Raw genomic sequence first — 22121 nt, 5'->3', positions numbered from 1 at the left:
ACAAAGGGAGCAGATGTGAAGAAACAAGCAGCACCGAGAGATGAGGAACCTCAGAGACGCAATGGGTATGAAATCAGTTCTTGGTGCAGATTGAAGTTCCTGATCCTAGTCTCTCAGGAGTGCCAATTGTACTTCATTCATTCATTCACCAAGTATTGGCTGAGAGCCTCCTGTATTCCAAGCACTATTCTGGGTGCTGGGGTACATTCCTGAACAAAAGACACAAAGTCCCTGACATCACAGATTTTCCTACTGGAGAAGACAAGACAATAAACAAATAAATATACTCCATAACATCATGGCATAAGAAGGGATAAGAAGAGCTATAAATCTGGGCAAGGGGACAGACAGTGATAGATGTTGTGGAAGGCTTCTTGGAGCAATCTGAGCAAAGATCTGAATGAAGTGAGCAAACCACCCAGACATGTTGGGGAAGAGCTGCCCAGGCAGAGGGAACAGCAACTGCAGGGGGACTTTGATGGGACTGTGCATGGCAGCAGCAGCTAGTTCATACTCCCTCCTCATTCCAAGTCCCGCCCTCCTCCTGAGAGACTTCACCACGTGGATGTTCCTCCCATCACTCTGCATCCCCCACTCCCAGACCTCTGGTTGAATGATACTTGCCTCCACTCCGCTTCACTTCGGCAGCTCACTACCCTGAGCCTTACTTGACGTCTGAAATCTTAAACTCTCATATGCCACTTTGACCTCAGTCTCCTGGCTGTTAGCCTTCTCATTCCCTTCCTCTCCTCTCATTCCCTTCCTCTCCCCATTTTCCTTCCTGAAGACTCCTAGTTCCTTAACTGCTCCCTTTCCTTTTGGTTTCTCATGCTGATCCTTTATTGATTTCCATCCCTCTCTAAGCTAGATTCTTTCAAGCACAGGCAGTATGCGTAGTGCTTAGAGTGTGGCCTTTGGAGCCGCACTGCCTGTGTTAAAATCCCAGCCCTACCATTAACGGGAATCTCCGTTTTCTGGGGACATAATAATAGTAACTTTCTCCATTGCTGTTTTAAGGACTAAATGAGCTAATGCACAGGCAGGGCTTAGAAAAGTAACATGCCATAGAGTAAGCATTTGATAAATATCATGATAATTTTGATGCTATTATCATAATCATTCCTCTGCTCTTCCTGCAACGATTTGAACCTCTATGACTTACATGCTCCTTCTTTGAAACTTCTCTGGAAATCTCAGTCTCTGGATCAATCTAATCATCTACTGTCTTTGCTTTTATTCTTCGGCAGTTGAGGTCTCCTGACAAAAAACTACTTGACCATGCAGGTTGATGCTGCTATAGACTTAGAGCTTCTGGACTCTCCTTGGTCTACCACCCAGCTTGAAAATCCCTTTACATGAGTCTGGTTGGTTATCTCATTCATGTCCCCATTAGCTATTCTAAACCTTCATCATTCTTTTCTCCCCAAGGTGCTGACCCTTTCACCCTTGCTTGAGAGTTCTTACATGATCTTCCTAATCACAGCTAAACATGTAATTATATTCTCACATCTTTCTCTTCAAACTCCTAGGGAGAGGTCTTCTAGTTTCTGTCTTAGACGAGTTATCTACCTATATTCTAGATAACTTCCCTTCTCATCCCTTTGGAAAGCTGTATCTACCAATTATCTCTTTTCTCTCTCATTTATTTCGGGCCCCAAACATGCTCAAATCTCTCCAGTCTTAACCAAACAAAATAACACCTCTCTGAATGCGGAATCCCCTTCTATCTGTTGTCCCATCTCCTTTCATCTACAGCTAAATGTCTTGACACTGCCAAATGTCCTCTGGGGCAAAACTGACCTTGGTTGAGAACCACTGATTAGAAGATAGGGTGGTATAGGACTTCCCTGGCGGTGCAGTGGTTAAGAATCCGCCTGCCAATGCAGGGGACACGGGTTGGAGCCCTGATCCGGGAAGATCCCACATGCCTCGGAGCAACTAAGCCCATGAGCCACAACTACTGAGCCTGCGCTCTAGAGCCCATGAGCCACAACTACTGAGCCCACCCGCCTAGAGCCCGTGCTCCGCAACAAGAGAAGCCACCGCGATAAGAAGCCCACGCACCGCAACGAAGAGTAGCCCCCGCTCGCCGCAACTAGAGAAAGCTTGTGCGCAGCAACGAAGACCCAACACAGCCAAAAATAAATAAATAAAATAAATAAACTTAAAGAAAAAGAAGATAGGACAGTATAAAACAGAGCACCAAGTATGTAACTAAATGTTGCAGAAGTTCTCAAAAGAGGAGCCCATGGTGGCCTCCAGTCCTTTTCATCCACTCCCTGCATTTTTCCTGCCAAACTGTCTTCCAAGACCCCTTGGCAGACAGACAACAAGCACAGCTTGTCTGTACTTCTCGACACTTTCTTCCCTCACCCCTCAGCTCCCTGCAATCTGACTTCTGTCCCCTGGTTGCTTGAAACTTCTCTACGATGTCTTTCTTCCTAATTGCCAAATCCAGTGGACATTTCCTTTCCTGCCTTTCTTACTTGAACTCTCCACAGCACTTTTATGCTATTGATGGTGACTTTTGCCTTGAAACTCTTGCTTTGGCTTCCAAAGAGTTTTGGTTCTCCTCCCACTTCTCCTATAGCATCTTCATCGTCTCCTTTACTAGCGTCCTTTCCCTTTAAATCTTAGTATTCCTCAGGCAAAGTCCCCTCCTCAGTCCCCTTCTTAACACTACTCTTTCCCTAGTGGTGTCCTTTATTCCATGACTTTAACCATCACCACCATGTTGGTCACTCCTCAGTCCTGCTCTCCAGCAGAGACCCCAATCCCAGGTTCCAGGAGGTAGCCTGCAGTCTCCTGGGCACTTCCTTCTGCATTCCAGTGGCAACACACTTTCAGCAAGTCTATTCTTATCTTTCAGTTCTTTCTTGTGTCTAATTGGATACAAAGTCCTTGAAGATGTCAATCCTTTCTATTCTTTCTTTCAATGATCTGAACATAGCGCAGCACCTAGCACTTAGTAACTGGTACTTGGGAACAGTCTTTTGAGTAAGGAATGGATGTACTTGTCCTTTTTTCCCTAGTATTGACAGTGGGTTTGCCTACTCATGTTTAAAACACAACTCTTTATGTTATCCCCAAATTTCTATGCTTCGGGTCTTCTCAGTTAAAGATATCGCTATCTGCTCAACCACTCACCTTCAAAACTCAGGATCATTATGCTCTTCCCTGTCTCTCACCTTCCACATCTGACCCATAACCAAGTTATGTTAGCTCTGCTTCAAGCCGCAGCCTAAACTTCACTCTCTGTCACCATCTCTAGCACTACTACCTTGTCCAAGCCACCAATCTTCTGCTACAATCTTCTGTTTTTTTCTAAGTTTGCTACACTTCATAAGGATCTCTCCAAAACATCCATCAGGTTATCTCACTCCCCTCCATAACATGCTCCATGACTTCGTTACACTTATAAAATTGTACCAAGGCACTGCACTGGCCTATTCTAACCTCTCCCACCCCACCTCCAAATCCAAACCTGACTCCTATCCCCAGCTCCCTTATATGCTCCAGCAAGAGCCCTTTTTGCTGTTTCTCAAATCCACCAAGATTATTACACTGGCTGCTCCCTCTGCCTGGAATGCTCTCCTCCCAGATTCCGACATGGCTGGCTCCTTCTCAACCTTTAAATCTCTGCTGAAATGTCTCTTCCTTAGAGAGTTACCTTATGGGAAAAAAAAAAAAAAACCCTTACAGTCATTCTCTAACCCCCATTCTGCTTTATTTTCCTCAGAGCACTATTACTGCCTAAATTTATATTTACTAATTTTTAAATTAACTTTCTGTACTGCTATAATATAAGCTTCATGAAGACAAGGATTTTTTTTTTTCCCTCTCCTGTCCACTGTTGCATCGCCACTGTATAGAATAGTAACTGGCCCACAGTAAACATTCAGCAAACATTTGTTGGCATGATGTGATCCCTATGTCCAAAGGCATATCTTTATTGATTGGTAAAGGTTATTGGGTCTGTGAGATAGTATTTCACTAAGAGAAGACAACTTTCTTAAATGGGAACTAGCACTGACCTCTAAAACCTGTACACCTATTAGCTACGACAAGGACTCCTTCCATGGCCAAACTTAAGTCATACAAATGCACTTGCTGTTTCTGACGCTGAGTTCAATCTCTTTCCTATTGCAAGTCTTGATCGCTATTGAAACAGTCTTGAATAAAGTCTCCCTTGTCATTTTTAACAAGTGTCTGGTGCGATTTCTCTTTAACACTAGAGACCAAATATTTACCTACTGGGCTTGAATAAATCCACCCAATGAATTTTCATTGTTCCCCACAGAACTTTCATATTTTTTTCTGCAGTGGGAAGAGTCAAAGAGAGGCATTTCTTGTCCCTGTGACTGAAGAATATGGTTTCTCTAGCATATAGGGGAAAAGTCAGGAAGAATAAAGGCTACATGATTTTTTTAATCACTTTTGTAGCAGCTATTACTTATTCATTTTGTCACATTTATTTTCAATTGTTCTTGTGGTGAGATTTTAATGAATAATACAAAAGCAATGCTCAATTCAAAATGACACCTTGAACCTCAGAAACAAAAAGACGCTCGTTATATAAAAACAATTTGTCGTTCCTCCCCCATCCCCTGCCACATAATCCACATAATTCACATGCAGTCCACTCCTGACTATGCAGCTGACTTGAGATTATATGATCATACCTGCAACATCGAACTCAATTTCCAGTGTGACCTTGCTTGTGATTGAAGAGTCTCGGAGGAGCTGACTGGCTTCCTCAAAGGTGCTGTCTTCAGTTGGAATTCCATTAATGGCCAGCAATCTGTCTCCAATCTGTAGCACCCCACATCTGAATTTAGAACCACACATTACAGGTCATAATGGAGTAAATAATTATCCAGTTGAAGTTGCCAAGATCCTGGCAAATAGCATTTGGTCTTATTTATTTAATGTTGTGGGCATCCTATTAGGTCAACTGCAATATCCCACATTCCTTTTTTTTTTTTTTTTTAATAAAAGTGTAGTTGATTTACAATATTGTGTTAGTTTCAGGTGTACAGCAAAGTGATTCGGTTATATGCAATGTCCTACATTCTTGCATTTCATGGCTACAAATGTGAGCAAGGGAATCTTGAAGTATCCCAGAAAAGTAATTAATAATTCAGCACCATGGTATTGTTATAATCTGATCTGAACCAATATATAGTAATGATGAATGTGCATTCCCCCATGGCAGAGAAATTATTATGAAGTTTGGACTTCAGAGATTTTTTTAATGGATTTTTTTTCCTTTTTAATTAATTTAGCCTCTAGTCGCCAATGGACAAAAATCTGCTAAAGGCACTCATGCTCGCTATTCTTTCTCAAACCTGATCAAGAACATAAAATTTTATTGTCAGAACAGAGTTCATCACGTCTTGCATTTCCTGCGTTGAGCACTGTTCCATAATTTATTAGCTAGTCAAAGATAGCCAGCGAGAAATGTAGGGCAGACAACGATGCCGTGAAAGAAAATGTCTCACCTCTCTGCCGGGCTGTCAGCTTCAATATAGGAAATCAGAGGCGGAGAGGAGAGGGTCTCTGTGGCAAACACACTGCCCTGCAGTTGAATCCCAAATCCTGTGACAGGATCTGCTGTGAGCACAACCTCTGTGGTTTCTGTGTGAACAACCTGCCCAGCCAAGCCCACCGTACTGGAGGCTAATGACACTAGAGGAACAAACACACACACAAGAAATGACTTTAGATTGGAACAGGCACCAGGAACGCCAACGTTTCTGAAACAGATCATGTCTCCGGAACAAAAGCTCATTGGCGATGGTGGGATGTGAGGTTTTGGTCTTTTAGCATAAAATGTTTCACCAGAGCTGAACAGGATAGACGAATCTCCCAATATTTGTCACATCTAAGTCACAGCATCAGTGTAGCCCCCTCCTCAGGCCCACCCCCTAAAAGCAGGGACAGTTGTGGGAGCTGTAGGAAGAGGATGGTCTTGGGGTCAGGGTACCTGGGGTCTAGTCCTGGCTCGATCACTAAGCAACCAGTTGGGTGACCTTGGGGTAAGTCACTTATCTCCTTCTTATCTAGGAAAATGGGGGTTGGGCTTAACTGGTCTAATGTGGTTTTTTTCTCCCCAGTTTAGCCATTTGTACCTAAGGTTCCAGCTTTTTACAAACAACTTGACCTTCAGTTTTGAAGAAACAACTCATCCAAGTCTGGCTCCTGGGCTGATGAGGATGTTCTGGTCATCAGCCTTAACGTGGCGTTGGGTTGCCACAGTGGAGTCCTTTAAACCCTACATTCCTCCTACCCGCAAATTTGGTCTCTTCAGCTCTTGTTCTTTCCCACTGGCTCGTCAGCCTGTTTTGTCATCTCTTAGTTCATTCACTTCTCTGATATTCATCCAAGCCCACAGCTGTCTAGTTCCCATTCCCGACCTAGGTCATGAGGAAGCATCCTCCTGGAATGCCTTCCTCTCAGCGCTGCTCACTGGCACCCGGGCCTCCTTTGCTCTCTGTGAGCAAGCTCTCTGCCTGTAGGGTCCTGCGCTTGACTGCCACTTCCTCCAACAAAGGTCTCTGGCGTCCTTCCTCCAACTGAAACCTGATGACACCATACACCTCAGGAACCTCTCCAACCAGAAGCTATTTTCCCTCATGCTCCCTGCCTGGGGCAAGGAGAGAGAAGGGTTTAGAATACTCCTTGCTCCCCGTATGCAGTGCTGTTTATCTCAAATCACTCCTATTTCAAGTTCCATATTCTGTATTTATTTCTGCTTTGTCTCATCTTCAAACCCATAGTTTTCTGGTTTTGCAAAGTCCTTCCATTTCCTCACTGACTTCAGGACTTGACTCTTAACCTACCTCCTCTAACCCTTCATTGTCCTTGGCACCTTTGACATCATGGCTGTAATCTCCTAACATGCTGGCTTGACGGTTCTTCATCTCTCTCAATGCCAGTTACTAAGCAGTTCCATCCTCCTCCAGTTCTCTGCCAGCAGAGCCCTATGCTGGACCCCATCTTCCTTCAAAGTGGATAGAGCTCCAGGATCTCAATATCTGAATCCTCCTTATTGATCACACGTCCTTCTGAGCCATCTTCCCGAGTCCCTACGATCTGACTTTCTCCTCTTTATGACGTCTAGTCCCATTGTCTCTCACTTGTCTCCCAGTCTAATGGCTTTCAAACTATATTTTTTAGCAATAGATATTCCCCCTCCTTCATATGAAAGCACGTAAGAGATGCCCTTATATTCCAGATAAAAACACAGCCACTGCAGGTAGAGGAGGCAGGAGCAGAACATTCCAGAAGCCTCTGCCTCCCTCACGTGAGAATCTGGTTTGCAAGCCATCATCTTTCCTCGCTGCCTTTTCTAACGTCATTTTCCTCCACACTCCACCTGGACCTCCGGTGACCATTTCAATGATGCCTCTGCTAGCATTCTTACACCTCATGTGATTTTGTCTACTCTCATACACCATACTCTTTGGTAATAGCCAGTCACTCCACTGCTGTTACTGAGTTGCTGAAGGGCGCTACAGAAAGTCATGGTGAATTCACATTATTCTCTATGAGGCCCTGGAATCTTTTGTGGTGTAATATTTTGTCACCTTATTTGATTCCTCATGGGATTTTTCACAAACATTTCTACTCTTTTAAGGGTCAAACTTCCTTTCCTACAAGACTGAAAAGATCCAGCCATTTGACAAGAATTCCTTAAACAACATGCTTCTCAACCTCAGCTTCTCAGTATCATCGTTTGCTCTCCCCCTCCACCCCCATTTCAGGAGGATGTACAAGGCTAATTCCTCCTTTCATTATTTTTGATACTATCCCTCCCTTTCCACTCCCTCTGTGATTTTGTGCCATAAAAACTTCTCTCAACATTTTTCCTAACTTTCCTACTCACTCCCCTAGCTTTCTGACCTTTCTCTATAGATTTGTACTGATTCCCAAACTGCTTAAAATTGACTTCTCCTTTCACCCTTTACCGTAACTGCTCTCACGAGGATGACTTCCTGATTGCCAAAATCAATGGCCTCGTCCTCTCTAACCACTCTGCAGCAACTGGCCTTGGGCACTATCCCTTTCTTCCTGAAGCTCCTCTCTTACTTCTGATGAAGCTTTGTTCTTACTTTCTTGCTTTTCCAGCCCTTACCACTTACTTTGCCTTCTGCACTCCAAACACAGAGCTGACCACGGTTCTGTCCTAAGTGTTTTCTACTCTCATTCTTTCCCCCATTCACTTCCAGCGCACCTGTAATATGACCTCTCATGTATCTTCTTGCGTCTCCCTCTCTAGACTCTCTCAAGCTCCAGTGATGAATTTCCTTGATGTCCCATCCACAAGGATGTCTCATTGACTCCTCAAACTCAACATCTTCAAATTGAGTTAATCATCTTCTCTTTCTCATTGCCACCACTATTTCTATGAATGGGACCATCATGTTGATAGTCCTCTAGGCTTGAAATCTCAAAGTAACCTTTGACTCACAACAACTCATGGTCATAAATCCCATCAGTTGCTAAGTTCTCCCAGGATGATGACTAAAATATACCTTGTATAAATCCTCTTTTACCTTCTTATCGCCAATGCCTTAATTCAGGCTCTCATTACTTTCACTGCATTCAATTCATTATTCCAATTATTCTAATATACCTGCTTCTGGGTCCCCTCATGTCCAGTGCTTTCCGCATACTATTGCCAGATGAACTTTGTTTAAGATGAGGGCCCAACTTCTCTACTCCCTACAGTAGAGCCTCATCACTGCTAGTAGAGATGACTACATAGGCTTCCAACAAGTGTCCCTGCCCCTTATCTTTTGCTAACAGCTCCAAATTGCTCCCAAGGGGCTTTTCTACTACGCAAAGGTCACCCCCCCCCCCAGTTTAGAATCTTTTAATGGCTCCCGATTTCCTAGAGAACAAAATCTTTAATTCTAGCAGACTACGCAGGATCCTTCATAAGTCCATTTTCTCCTGCCCATCCAGTCTCATGTTCCCTTATGCTCTGTTCCTGAGTCTTTCCTACAAGACTGAAAAGATCCAGCCATTTGACAAGAATTCCTTAAACAACATTCTTCTCAACCTCAGCTTCTCAGTATCATCATTTGCTCTCCCCCTCCACCCCCATTTCACCTGCTGCAACTAAGGAACCCATGTGCTGCAACCAAGGAGCCCACCTGCTGCAACTAAGATCCAGTGTAACCAAATAAATAAATATCAAAAAAAAACAAGGGAAGGGCTAAAGTGGCAGAGGGCACAGCACATACAGAGGTGCAGAGGCATGAGAGCAGGCTTGGAGAACATGACTCAGGAGCAACTAAGCCCGTGCGCCACAACTACTGAGACTGAGCTCTAAAGCCTGCGAGCCACAACTACTGAGCCCACGTGCCACAACTACTGAAGCCCATGTGCCTAGAGCCCATGCTCCACAACAAAGAGAAGGCATCGCAATGAGAAGCCCACACACCACAACGAAGAGTAGCCCCTGCTCGCTGCAACTAGAGAAAGCCTGTGTGCAGCAACAAAGACCCAACACAGCCAAAAAAAAAAAAAAAAACCCCAAAACCAAAAAACTTTAAGATGTGTAAACATCCACCTGAGATAGCCAAACAGATTATCATTTATTTGTAGTCACTAATATCCTTAATCAAGACAGCAGTCTTACCTCACACAAACAAGTGTTTGGCCATTAAAGCAGAAGTATGAACATGAATGCATCTGTTTTAATTGCTCTTCCCTGCTGAGGGCTGTTAGCCTGTTTTCTCTCACTAAGCAGTGTTGCACAAGAAGCCATTTTATGTAAAAAATCTCATACAAAAATACCCACCACAAATCCTGAGGCATTAAATGGAAGACTCAACCTATGTATTATGTCAAAGTGGAACCATGTGAAAAATGCCTAAGTTTGAAAGCAGTGTTAACATTTCAGATTTAGGCATCATAATAGCAAACATTTAAACTATTCAAAATAGCTAACAATTTCAATAGTGCTTACTATTTAATAAGTATTGTTCTAGCATATATATATTATATATATATAGTATATTTATAATTATAGTTCTTATTTCATTGGGTAATTGTGAAGATTATATGAGAATATATCATTGTTCATACATATATATGAACATATCATAAATATATATGAATATATAGTCTAGAATGTATTTCTTGTCCTGCATGTTCCTTTCAGTGACGAGAATATATACATATATACACACACACACATATACATATTTTCATATAATCTTCACAATTACCCAATTAGGTAAATACTATAATTAGCCCCACTTTGTAACTAAGAAGGCCAAGGTACAGAGAGCTTAGAAAATCTGCTGAAGGTCCTAGAGCTAGAAATTAATGACACTGGGATGAGAAGCCACACAACCTGGTTCCAGAGGCTATGCTCATAACCAGTTCACTATGTTGCCTTCAACTCATTTCTTCCATGAGTAAATAATTTACTCTCTCAAGTCAGCTAAGAAACATATGAGGCTCTAGAAGCTCCTTGTTCTCAGTCTTCCTTCTATTTACCTATACTAAAGATGACAAATCTTATATTTGAAGGGATATGCACGTCAGTATCATGAATACACCACAGTGGAGGTTTGCGATGGTTTTCCTTGTAAGGAAACCTCAGGTTCTTATAACATGAAGAGACCATGTCCCAGTATGGGTGATGGCTGGTCTCCTACACTGATGGTGGCATTGGTAGGCCTGGCCACAGACCCACCTCTGAAGATAAATCTCTGGCAAACCAGCTGAAGAGCCAATAGATCCAACCACCCTTCCTCACAAGAACATTTTCTCTTTAACACCAGTCTTGAAGTACCTGGGTTTGGTTTTGTTTAGGTAACTTAAGAGTGGTCCTTACTTTATCCCCATGGTAAGCACAGGAAGAGATCCCATCTTCTTTGAGCTTCTTTACAGGAATCACAATCATGGCCACCAAAAAAAACAAGAAATACTCACACCTCTCTAGACTATGATTAGATCTGGTTGGAGAGATAGGTGTTCTCTTCCTTTAAAAGTTATGTGATTATGATGAGAGATTATATTCTGCCCTCCCGTCACCACAAAAGAAAAATTTAGGAGTGATGTGTTTCTTCTCTTCTTCCCTAAGGCATTCAACCACCCTTTTCTTGTTTACATGTACAACCAGCTATCCAGAAGCAAGCAGCCAACCACATCTTCCTAGTCTTGCCTAATCTATAATGTGCTTGGCTGTCCCAGAAGATCATATTTCTAAGAATCACAGTCAAAATTCCTGGACCTTAGGATGTTTGTTGTAAAGACGAGCATCCTTCAATCTTCCTGACGCTGGAGTGTGTAACAGAGATATATGTTAGGGCAGAGATTTTCAGGGGGGCAGGTTCCTGGGGAAAGTATTAGAATCTTGGGGAGTGAAACAGAGTTTGAAAAGGCACATTCAAGGGGAATGAGATATAGTTTGAAAACGCATGTTTAAACTTATCATTGCCTTTCTTGCAGGGGGAGGTTCATGAAATATAATTTAGTATGAAATTTATAATAATATTAAACAACTGCATGGAACTCTTATATTTATCAAAAGGGGGACCTAGTTTTCAAAAAATTGCTTTAGAGTGAATAAGAAACTAAGAACAAAGATTTCATGTCCAAAACTACCCAGAATATAAGGAAGGAGTCTTAAAGAAAAAACATCACATCTTTGGTTATTTTATCAGATCAAAAGAGCAAGAAAAAGATCTCAAAAAAAAAGGTGTAGGGGGCTTCCCTGGTGGCGCAGTGGTTGAGAGTCCGCCTGCCGATACAGGGGACACGGGTTCGTGCCCCGGTCCGGGAGGATCCCACATGCCGCGGAGCGGCTGGGCCCGTGAGCCATGGCCGCTGAGCCTGTGCGTCCGGAGCCTGCGCTCTGCAAGGGGAGAGGCCACAACAGTGAGAGGCCCGCGTAACGCAAAAAAAAAAAAAAAAAAAAAAAAAAGGTGTAGGCAAAGGTAGAATGAACTAACAAATTCAGTCTGAATCTGTATTTGGTGCAATCATTACCATGTCGATAAGAGAGATCATTTCAACGGTCTTTGGCACAGGGCTGTGAGCTGCTTAGCGTCTACCTGTGAAACACTCTTCCCGCAGGTTTCCTTATAGCCAAGACTCCAACGGACCCACACGTTTCCTCCAGGCCCAAAGTCATTGGCTAACATTTCACTTACGTGAGCTTTTGAAGTCTTTCTTTTTCAACCTCCTCCTCATCATGGTTCCACGTGGGCTAGTGCAGTAGAGGCTTCGAGGCAAAGTCCCCACGTTCAGGGAACTCAGGCTGTATGCACTCGTGGAGGTAGGAGAGAAGGATGAAGACAAAGCTGCTGTAAAAGAGTGAGGACTTGGCACAGAGCATTCTCAGGTGGGGTGTGAGCCTGCCACACCTGCCAACCAGCAACAATACAGAAAGACACACAAGAGGCACAGCAATGGCTAGTAGGTACCCCAACCAATAAGAGACCGGATCTCAGGAGCCATGGAGACAGCGCTTTAGAATCTGAGTTACAAGGGCCTGGAAATGCCTGAGGAGCAGCGCTGATCCTCATAAGTATAATGCAACACGGAGAGGTGCTATGAATTTTGCTTTAGACAAAATAGTAAACATTAAAACAAGTTTCTCCATAAACAACAACTCAATGCATCAAATACATAACCTCATTTTCATAGATATTTTCTGACATGAATTTCACAAGTGGTTCCACATACACAAATAAGGTCTGAGAATACTGTACTGTATATACTATTCTGCATTGTTATTTCCTGACCACACGTAAAGTATTCGGAACCTTTACGTCCTGTCCTAACAACAAATGCTTTCTGATGGAAAAGGACTTAAGAGATGACAGAAATGATAAGTTGCTACTACATAAAGAAAAGCACACCACACCCATGAAACCAAAAATGGTATGAATCAGATGAGGAAGGGGTGAGAAGAATATAATTTAAGTAAAAGACCAGGAGGCGAAAGCCTGGAACATTACGAGGGCTGTTTGGAGGAGCTGCTTTCGCGAATGTCAGGGCTGGCGCTCTGCAATGGTCAGGGTGGTACGTATTATAGTGATGGTAGGTGTGAAGACTGCAGTGGTCGCTGGCCCAGGAATCCCAGGGAGGTTGCCTGTTGCTCCTCTGAATTTTCACTGCCCATATGAAGTGATGATGAGAAATAAGAAAAACAAACAAACAAACAAAGAACCAAAAAAAAAAAAGAGGAAAAAGTAACTGAATTGCACAAATAAAAAGTGTAACAAAAAAATGAAAGCTGCTTGCAAAAAATATATATATATATATTGACTTTTCTCAGTGGTCAGCAAAACTGATGATTAACATCAGGGATGGTAACTTTTCATCTTCCCAAGAATAATGCATGACTTTCCCCAGCCCATTTTTTCTCCTTTTAAGATGACTATTGAATCAATTTCTAATCTCCCCCTGTGCTTCACAGCAGAGATTAAAAACATTTTTTTTTAAACTTAAAAGTCAACCCCACAAAGATCTATGGCACAAGATTAGTGATTAAAGATTTGCAAATCTTGGCCAGTTAGTAGCACTTGTTTTGAGAAAAAGAAAAGAAGGAAGGATAAATCACATTGGCTCCTGATTCAAGGGGTTTACTAGTCACACATCACAATTTACTGCTCTGACATTTTAATTATACAACTATTCATCACTTGAACTTGATTTTTCTCAACAATAAACCACTCTAATCATCTATCATTATCAGGATCTTATTTATACTCTAATCAGAAGATAAAAGTCTCAATATATTTTATAATTTTGGGGGTATTTTTAAAAGATGTATTTACATTTGAAAGAGATATTTAATTATTAAAGTATATCAAATACTTTATATTTCCTTAAGATGCCATGAAATTTTAATAAAGTCAATTCAATTCAAAATTCTGGTGTCCCCTTTATTTTCAAAAAATTGTATATCATATTTCCATTCTAATTTCAATATTGTTTAGATTTGATTTTCTACCCAGTGTTCTGAAATACAAGCACTTTTATGTTTGTTACTGTATTGACATGAAATTTTTCATTTAAGTATCTTTAAAAATGAAAAATAAAATATGAACTTTTATCTCCTACTGTTATGATTCTAAGGTTAGATGCCTTACATGTGAATGACTGCAGTATCTATTCATGTAGTGAGGCCAAATACTCTGTAAGTATTTAAAGGAGGGTTATTTACATAAGAGTTTAGATTATACCATCCATGATATCAGTCTCACTGGCCACTTCACAGCCTTTCTGGAATGAGACAGTAAATGGAACAAAAGCACTAGTGTGGACAGATCACCAGGGGCTCAGGCCAAGCTGAGTTTCTGTTCCGGCTCCAGCCCATCTTCTGTATATAACCCTGGCCAGTTACTCAACCTCTCTAGGCCTCAGTTTCCTCGTATGTCAAGTGGAGATCATGAAAGCATCTATTCCACAGGCCAACTGTGAGAATTATGTACCTAAGGTGCTTAGTGTGATGCTCGTACACAGAATAAAATCCAATGGCCCTTTATTAATAGCATTGATTGTGTCTACTTTCTATCTACTTGTCAATGAATCATCTTTTAAAGGAAACAGATGTATCTCTCACTCAACAAATTTCACTCATTGGGCACTTAAGTTTAGAGAATATTTCAGGAATCTGCAGCACACTTTTCTGGCCACCATAATTTTGTAACCCTAAACCATCTGGCCCTTTCCTTCTATCCACTGCTGTTTCTAATTTGGGTTCCATCTCCCTCTCCACTATTCTACTTTCAAGCCACCATCTCCTTCACCTAGATCACTTCCTCATCTTCAGACTTGGCTCCCTGGTTCATCTCTGTATCCACAATATAGAATGGTCTTTCAAATCCATAAGTTAGATCATGTGACTCCCATTTAAGGTACTTCAACGGGTTACAATTACAAACAGAATCAAAAGTGAGTCCTACTTATCTCTCCAGCTTCATCCCCTAGCACTCTCCTCATCACTGCCTGTTTGAGCCATGTTGGTCTTTTGTCTTGTCTTAGAACAAGCCAGGCTGCTTCCTGCCTCAGGGCGTTTACACTTCCTGTTCTTCCTACCTCTAATATTCTTCTCCCCTTGTTTGCATGGCTGGCTTCTAACTATGATTCAGGTCTCAGCTCAGGTACCACCACCTCAGAGTTGTTCTGACCTCCTTGGATGAAGTAGCTGCCCTCTCCCAATCATGCTATCCCACTGCTGTTTTATATTCTTCATACCACTTATTACTGTCTGAAATGGCTTTATTTATTTAATATACTTTTAATGTTTGTCCCTCTAGACTGGAATGTAAATTCCATGAGACTAGGAATCCACTTTGCTTGTCTTGCTCACTAGATGTATCATGGAAACTAGAACAGTGTCTGGTATATAATGACTGATGAATGAGTGAATGAATGAGTGAATGGAGGCATGCATGAATGAACAGGAATATCAGCCAGAGGGTCCATGTCCACACTGTCCACACTGCAGCAGCAGTTTCCTTGGGATAAAGAGCACTGCCCAGAAAGTCCCTGATGGATTCTCTTTCACCATCCTCATTCGACTTTAGGGTGTACCAGAAGACTTTTTAGCAAGATGCAGTCATTGCTAGGTCTGGCTAATCTACCCACAGCCATTCTATTGAGCTCTGTAAAATATTGTCAAATGAGGTACAGTGAGTGAACTTCAGAATTCTGCACTCACTTTTCGACCCAGTTCTTTATGGAGTGCTTTGAAAATTACTGGGCAGTTTTGATTACTGTCAAGCCCAATTAATAACACAATAAGAAATCTATTGAGCACCTATTGTATGCCTGGCACTGTGCCATTTGTGGCAGGCAGGTTAAATGTAGGTCATAACATTGACTTTGACTTTGAACTACTACTGGGGACTAAATCTTCATACACGTAAAATAATTGAGACAAAATTTATATTCGGTAATGCAAAAAACTGCATGCCATGGATAATGAATGCAAAAGGCGTTCAACAAACATTGTAGGCCAGAGAAGACAGCTATAGCTTATTCTGAACGTGCACTCTAAATCTATTGTTTTATGGTGGTGTACTTAATACTCATATGTTAGGCAAGTATTTTAGTTTAAAAATTAGATGGTACTTTTTTTTTTTTTTTTTTGTGGTACATGGGCCTCTCACCGTTGTAGCCTCTCCCGCTGTGGAGCAGAGACTCCAGATGCGCAGGCTCAGCGGCCATGGCTCACGGGCCCAGCCGCTCCGTGGCATGTGGGATCCTCCTGGACTGAGGCACAAACCCGTGTCCCCTGCATCGGCAGGCGGACTCTCAACCACTGCGCCACTAGGGAAGCCCTAGATGGTACATTTTTGGCGTGCTCTTTCATTTTGCAAAAAACATTCATTTATATTCTCCCATTTAATGGTCCCCATAATAACAGTCAGCTTTCACTGAGTACTCGCTATATACCAGGCACTGTGCTAAGTGCTTTTACATGGATAATCTCAGATAATACTCACGATATACCTATGAGGTAGGTATTATTATAATACCCATTTTACAGTGAAGAAACTGAGGTATAGAAAAGTTGGGTAACTTGCTAAGTTCCCAAGTGGTGGAGCCAGAATTAAAGTGCTGAAAGTCTGACTCTGAGTTGCTGCCCTCAGCCACCATACTCCACTGCCTCTTCCTATGTGTGTTCCTAAGTCCTTTGTTACAGATAAAGATCAAGGAAAATAAAATGTTTTTCCTATCATTCCATGGTGACATCACTGTTGAAATCTTGAGGTATCTGATATGGAAGGTACTTCTGTTTGTTCTCTTCTCTAACTGTACCCTCTTGTCCTGTCCAGGAGTCCAAGGGTGTAGGCAACAGCTACTCTGGTGGTTGCTCCTGGGGCTCAGAAATGGAAGTCCTCCTGGTACTGAATGTATGGAACCTCATGACTCTGCTCACATTTTCTTTTCCAAACTCTTTTACAAAGTTTCCTCCAGTCATGACTATGTTTCCCAAAGACCCTCAGTGGGAACAATTTCTGAACTCTTTAAAAAACTCATTCTTGTTGGCTTTTTGAATGTTGCTACTTCCCAGCAAAAGGCACAGTTAATCTATTCCTGGTTGATGTGCCCATTTCTATATTTCCCTGAATGCTATATTTTCCTGAATGCTTTGTTGCTAAGCAAAATCTGGGAAATGTTATATCTCCATCCACCTACGGGATGAGAGACATGCTATTTAGGCATCAGAGATTTTGAAAAAATAACCAGAACTTTCTTGTAGTAAAAGGGTAAAACTATGTAAAACACCACCACTACATACCAAAACAGAAGTTTGAGAATTATAAACACAATAACATTTTTGAGGATTAATGGGGATTTAATTATGTTTAAGAGCCAATATTTATTTCTTCTTGGAAATACAAGTCTGATTTTAATGTAAAATGTAGGAAGATGTCTGTATGTTAGATAAAGAAGATGGTGAACAATTTTCAACAGAAGTGGATGACAGGGTCAAAAATAGAAGCTAGAATTACTAAAATGACCAGCCCTTCATCCCCCTGAAAAATCACAAATGATGTCAGGTTTTCCACAGTGAAGAAAAGAAAAATTAATTTTTGGTCTCCATCCATTTTAGTCTATAAATTCATCTTCTCAGACTGTCTTGGCAGGTAAAAATATTTAATATTTCATGAGTGGAAACTATTTGAACTATTTATGATTTGTATACAGGGCAAATAAAAGGTGGGAAAAATGAGGTTGCTGAAGACAATGACATTTTTATAGGGTCTGTTCACTTTCCTGATTCACTGATACCAGAATTTACCAAGTGAAATCTCATGCTGAAAAAGCACTAGGCAGTGTGCACTGTTGTGCCCACTGTGCTCCAAATCCAGTGGCAACTTCAGATTAATTTAGAAGAAACTTAATGATTTTAGAAATCTCCCCTCTCAGCCAGTGAGCGGCAAAGGCCCGCATGGCCCCTTGACGAGAAGGAAACGTTCCCATGAATTGCACCCCCTTATCATTTCCATTCAAATGAGGCAGAATTTCATAAACTGCCTCGGTTGCCTCATTTCTCCAACTCCAATGTGTAAAATTAAAATCTGATAAAGGGAATGTTGTACTGGAGATTTTCATTAGCTCCAGGGCTGTCTAAGCTCTGTTTAATTAAAAAAGGTTGCATCCAGCTGACTCATTCAGTATGAAAATTATTTGGTACCTCTTTTTCTTCTAAACTGTGGAAAAGTGCAGTGTGTTTTAGAAGGTTCGAGACATAGGATACAAATGACCTCCTCATAAGCAAAATTTCGGTTCCAGAGAAAATTCTTCTCTTGCTAACTAAACATACAGAAATGTGTTCTTTGCCTTTAGGGAGCCCTGATAGTATTAGTGAGGCTTCGAGGAATTGGTTTCAATGAATAAAAATGGAGGGTGCTTGGTTTAAGGAAAAGGAGGGAGGAGGGTTGGAACAAAGACCTCACTGGAGTCTTTCTTCATTTGATTTTGGGCTCAAAGTCCTTTTTCCTGCACTGGGTTTTATTTAAAGATGCCTAGGTGGGATGGTATATAAATGTTCAGCAAGCAGATCTGTGAGCTTCAAGACAGTGAAAATGCAGATTCCCTCAGTTGACACTTGTTACTGAATAACTGTAGTGAAATATTCTGATACTCCCAGGAGAAATATTTGGCCAGAAAGGTTGTTCTCCATCCTAAGAAAAAAACTACTCTGGCAAACAGACAAAATCTAGAGAAAGTCATCCCTCATGCAACACTTCCCACCCACCTCCCCCAATATTTGAAGGGTCTGGCATGATACCCACCTTATTTTCGAAAACTGGGAGTTTTACTATTTGCCCTTACTGTCCTTTAAGTAGAGTGGAAATTCAACATGAATAACAAGAAGTCAAATTATTTCCCTTCTCTCCACACTCAATTTGCACCAAAGGCTTTAAAAAAAAAATCAAATAGTACAAGCCTGAAAATTCTATTTCAAACAACGTTTCTTTCCTCAATTTGGGGGTTTCAAGTAAAATACCTGTGGCTTAGGAAAAGGGACTTGGAAGATGAAGAAGAGTAAACAAAGATCACCTGTTGTTTTGAAAAGAAATGACAGAAGCAGAATTAAACTCAGCGTCTCCCTGCTTTCTAACTCTGCTGGAGAAGCAATCATTGCAAGGGGAGGATAACCGAGATTTATCCGGATGGACCCTCTCACCATGGTCAGGTCCCTTCAGGGCCAGGCGGGTCTGATGGTGGGGAAGAATCTCAAGCTTGACCTGGTCGGTGGTGTTGGCCAGGAACTGGGTTGCTTCTGCGAGCGTACAGTACTCCATGCTGGTCCCGTCGATGGACAGGATGTGATCGCCCCCGTGCAGAGCGCCACATCTACGGAAAGGAGAAAGTCTCACTACAGTGGCGTGCGGTCCTCCTTGGATGCCGACTCTCACGTCCTCATAGTGAAAACTTCACACAGTTTTCACTTACGTAAGAAAAAAAAGGAATCGTTTGGATGTTATAGGAAACACCGCCTCTCAGATGTTAAGTTCCTTGGATATGAAGAGGAATGTAAAACCTTGTAGAATATACAGAAAAACTCAAGGAAATGTTTTTCTTTTGTCCTTCATAAAAAATATATTTGGGGGGTGGTGATGCTGCAAGTTGAGGGGAAGTGAGCAGGAAGGGAGGCAAGAACAGGAAAATGTTTCCCCTTGACTTTTTTCTGTGGTTTTTCCTCCTAGGTTTTTATATCTGTGAGTTGGTAAACATTCAGAATGTTAAGATGTGACTCACAGAATGGGAATAGGGTCATTTACAACTATTTTCTGTGTTAATGGGAATAACTTGGGGAAAGATTCAGCCAGTGCTTGCTCAGAATTGTCTCACTCAAGCTCCCAGATCACCAGTGCTTGATTACTGTGTTTTATTTTGTTTTTCTGGAGTTAAACAATTATTAGTACAAAAGCTCTTGATGATGATGGAAATTATGCAGAAGTCAAAGAGTAGTCAAAGGAGGCCTTCGTGGTGAGTGGAGTGCGGGGGTAGCTGGGATGGGGGAGGGGCTGGCTGCTACATCTTGCTGAACTCAAGAGACTGGCTACTGGATGCGTTGAGAACAGCAAACACAGCAGTCAGCATCCCGAGGTACCAGCCAAGTGGACAGCTGCTTAAACTGCTTACCTGCTGCGAAATGGGAAAGAAACAGGGAGAAAATGAAAGCATCCTGCACCGTTGAATGGGAGAGTACCCATGGGTCAATGGCCATTACTGTTAAAGGGCTGAATGTAGGTAACAGCACAGTGGAGCTGTAGATTGACCACTACAGGGGTTGCCATGGGTGCATCGGAGTCAGAGGTTCCCCAGGCAGGGCCAGGGTCTGGGCAGAAGAGGGCTGGAAACATGGAGGGAGATTGGGTAGTCAAGTATTGGGTTGGCCAAAAGGTTCGTTCAGGTTTTTTTTTGGTAAGATCTTATGGAAAAACCCAGATGAACTTTTCGGCCAACCCAATAGATCTAAACATTTCCAAGGTGACAAGAGTCTACTTCTCAAGACAAAAGCATTTCAAGTCATCTAAAAATAAAATTCCACGTGGATGCACTTGGAGTGCTTCAGCTATGAGTTGGGGGTTTTCTCACCAGAAGCTGTAAAATAATTTATTAGGTGGTAAGGTAGTCTTTTTTTCCCCCTTCTTGTAAGTCTAAAATATTAATTAGGAAGAAGAGTTCAGGATAAAAGTCTTGCATTTTTATTGTCATGGGAATGAATGGTGTTTACGGGGACCCTTGAAAATGGTGAAACCCTAAGACTAACATACTATGATGGTAGAGGGCCTTTCTTTCAAGATTGTATCATTTTAAAAATGTTGTTTTATTTATTTCAGAAAAAAGGAATAAGATTGTATGGTGGCAGGATGAATTGTTCACATAATAAAGATCTGCTTAGCTACCCTAAACCAAAAACGGGCTATTACCCTAGGACACAGTAGGTAAATGTGCTGAGTTGCTTGACTTTTTTTCCCATTTCTAAAGGCCACACCAAACATTTGGGTGAAGCAACATTACATGATGGGGTGCCTGATAAGGTAGGTGAATTTTTAAGCGCTAGAACAGTAACTTGTTTTGTATATGAAGCTTGCATAAACTGGTAGAAGAGCTCTTTTTTTACTGTGTGTGTAGGTATTACATATGTGCATGTATATACATATATAAATATATCTCTACATATTTTAACACACATGCAGTTTTGAAGAGTAGGCACTTTCTATGACTCTCACCTGTCTGCGATACTTGCAGATTTGATTTTGTCTATGACAATGACCTGTTTGTTACAGCACATCGAGGTAGTCAGGGCCACACCAAGGCTGGCACCAGGAGTTTTGGCAACTTCAACTAGTAGTGGTCCGGATGCTGTTGCCACAGAATCTATGGAAGAACACATTTCAGAAAACAAAACAAAACAGAATAAATAATCAAACAGACACATGAAAAAGGTGGAGAATGTTGAGTCTGATGTTGATCTGTTAACGTTGTCACCGAAACTTAGATTTCCCTCTGTGTACTATCCCCACGTCCAGTGCGTGGTAACTTTAGGGCACCTTTTAGGACACCTGTTCCATCGAGCTTGTATTACGGTAATATGTGCACGGGTTTATCTCTTCAATTAACACTTAAGCTTCACGTCAGCTGGGAGGATGTCTTGTGTACCTTTATGCCCTCTCCATCACTAGGCACAGTGCCTGGCACATACTGGGTCTCTTGAGAAAAGTTTAAAAAATTAATTAACTCAATAAACATGTTAGCACCTACTATGGATGGATGGATGGACGGATGGAAGGAAGGGTGAACTGATGATGTGCCTAAGTAGGCCAATAGTAGGAAGGCATACACTAACTTAAATATGTAAATCCTCTGGGTTATCCCTATTCTGGATCTGATCTAGGGTCACCTCTCCCTCAGAAGCATCTTCACACATGCTTTATTTTTAGCTTGGAACTCTCTTCATTCCATCAACTGGTACTTACCCTTGGGGATGTAAACATCAATTCCTCTGGGAAGCCTCTCCTGACCTATGATTTGGTGAGATCCTTTTCTCCTGTGCTCCCACAGCCTGTTATTTTTCTGCTATTGTCGTACACACCTCACTCATTCTTAATGACTAG

The 22121-nt window shown here is 41.8% G+C and overlaps 1 protein-coding gene across 11 annotated transcripts in view; it reads right to left on the bottom strand.

Annotated features, from left to right (window-relative positions):
* The window catches only part of GRIP1 (glutamate receptor interacting protein 1), a gene marked incomplete at its 5' end in the record, with an annotated part of 731133 nt that overhangs the window by 80912 nt on the left and 628100 nt on the right, over window positions 1–22121 (bottom strand). For 8 of the 11 annotated variants that reach the window (XM_081250289.1, XM_081250291.1, XM_081250283.1 and 5 more), the window contains 5 exons: window positions 4683–4828; window positions 5502–5688; window positions 12177–12329; window positions 19181–19350; window positions 21237–21384. In XM_081250289.1, the coding sequence (XP_081106415.1) occupies window positions 4683–4828; window positions 5502–5688; window positions 12177–12329; window positions 19181–19350; window positions 21237–21384 (804 nt within the window). Of the gene's footprint in view, window positions 1–4682; window positions 4829–5501; window positions 5689–12176; window positions 12330–12986; window positions 13143–19180; window positions 19351–21236; window positions 21385–22121 lie in introns of all 11 variants that reach the window. The other 3 variants (XM_081250285.1, XM_081250282.1, XM_081250286.1) reach the window with 1 other exon arrangement.

The sequence above is a fragment of the Mesoplodon bidens genome (assembly GCF_964165515.1).
Source record: "Mesoplodon bidens genome assembly, chromosome: 11".
Lineage (NCBI taxonomy): Eukaryota > Metazoa > Chordata > Mammalia > Artiodactyla > Ziphiidae > Mesoplodon > Mesoplodon bidens.
This window is presented reverse-complemented; position numbering and strand designations above follow the sequence as displayed.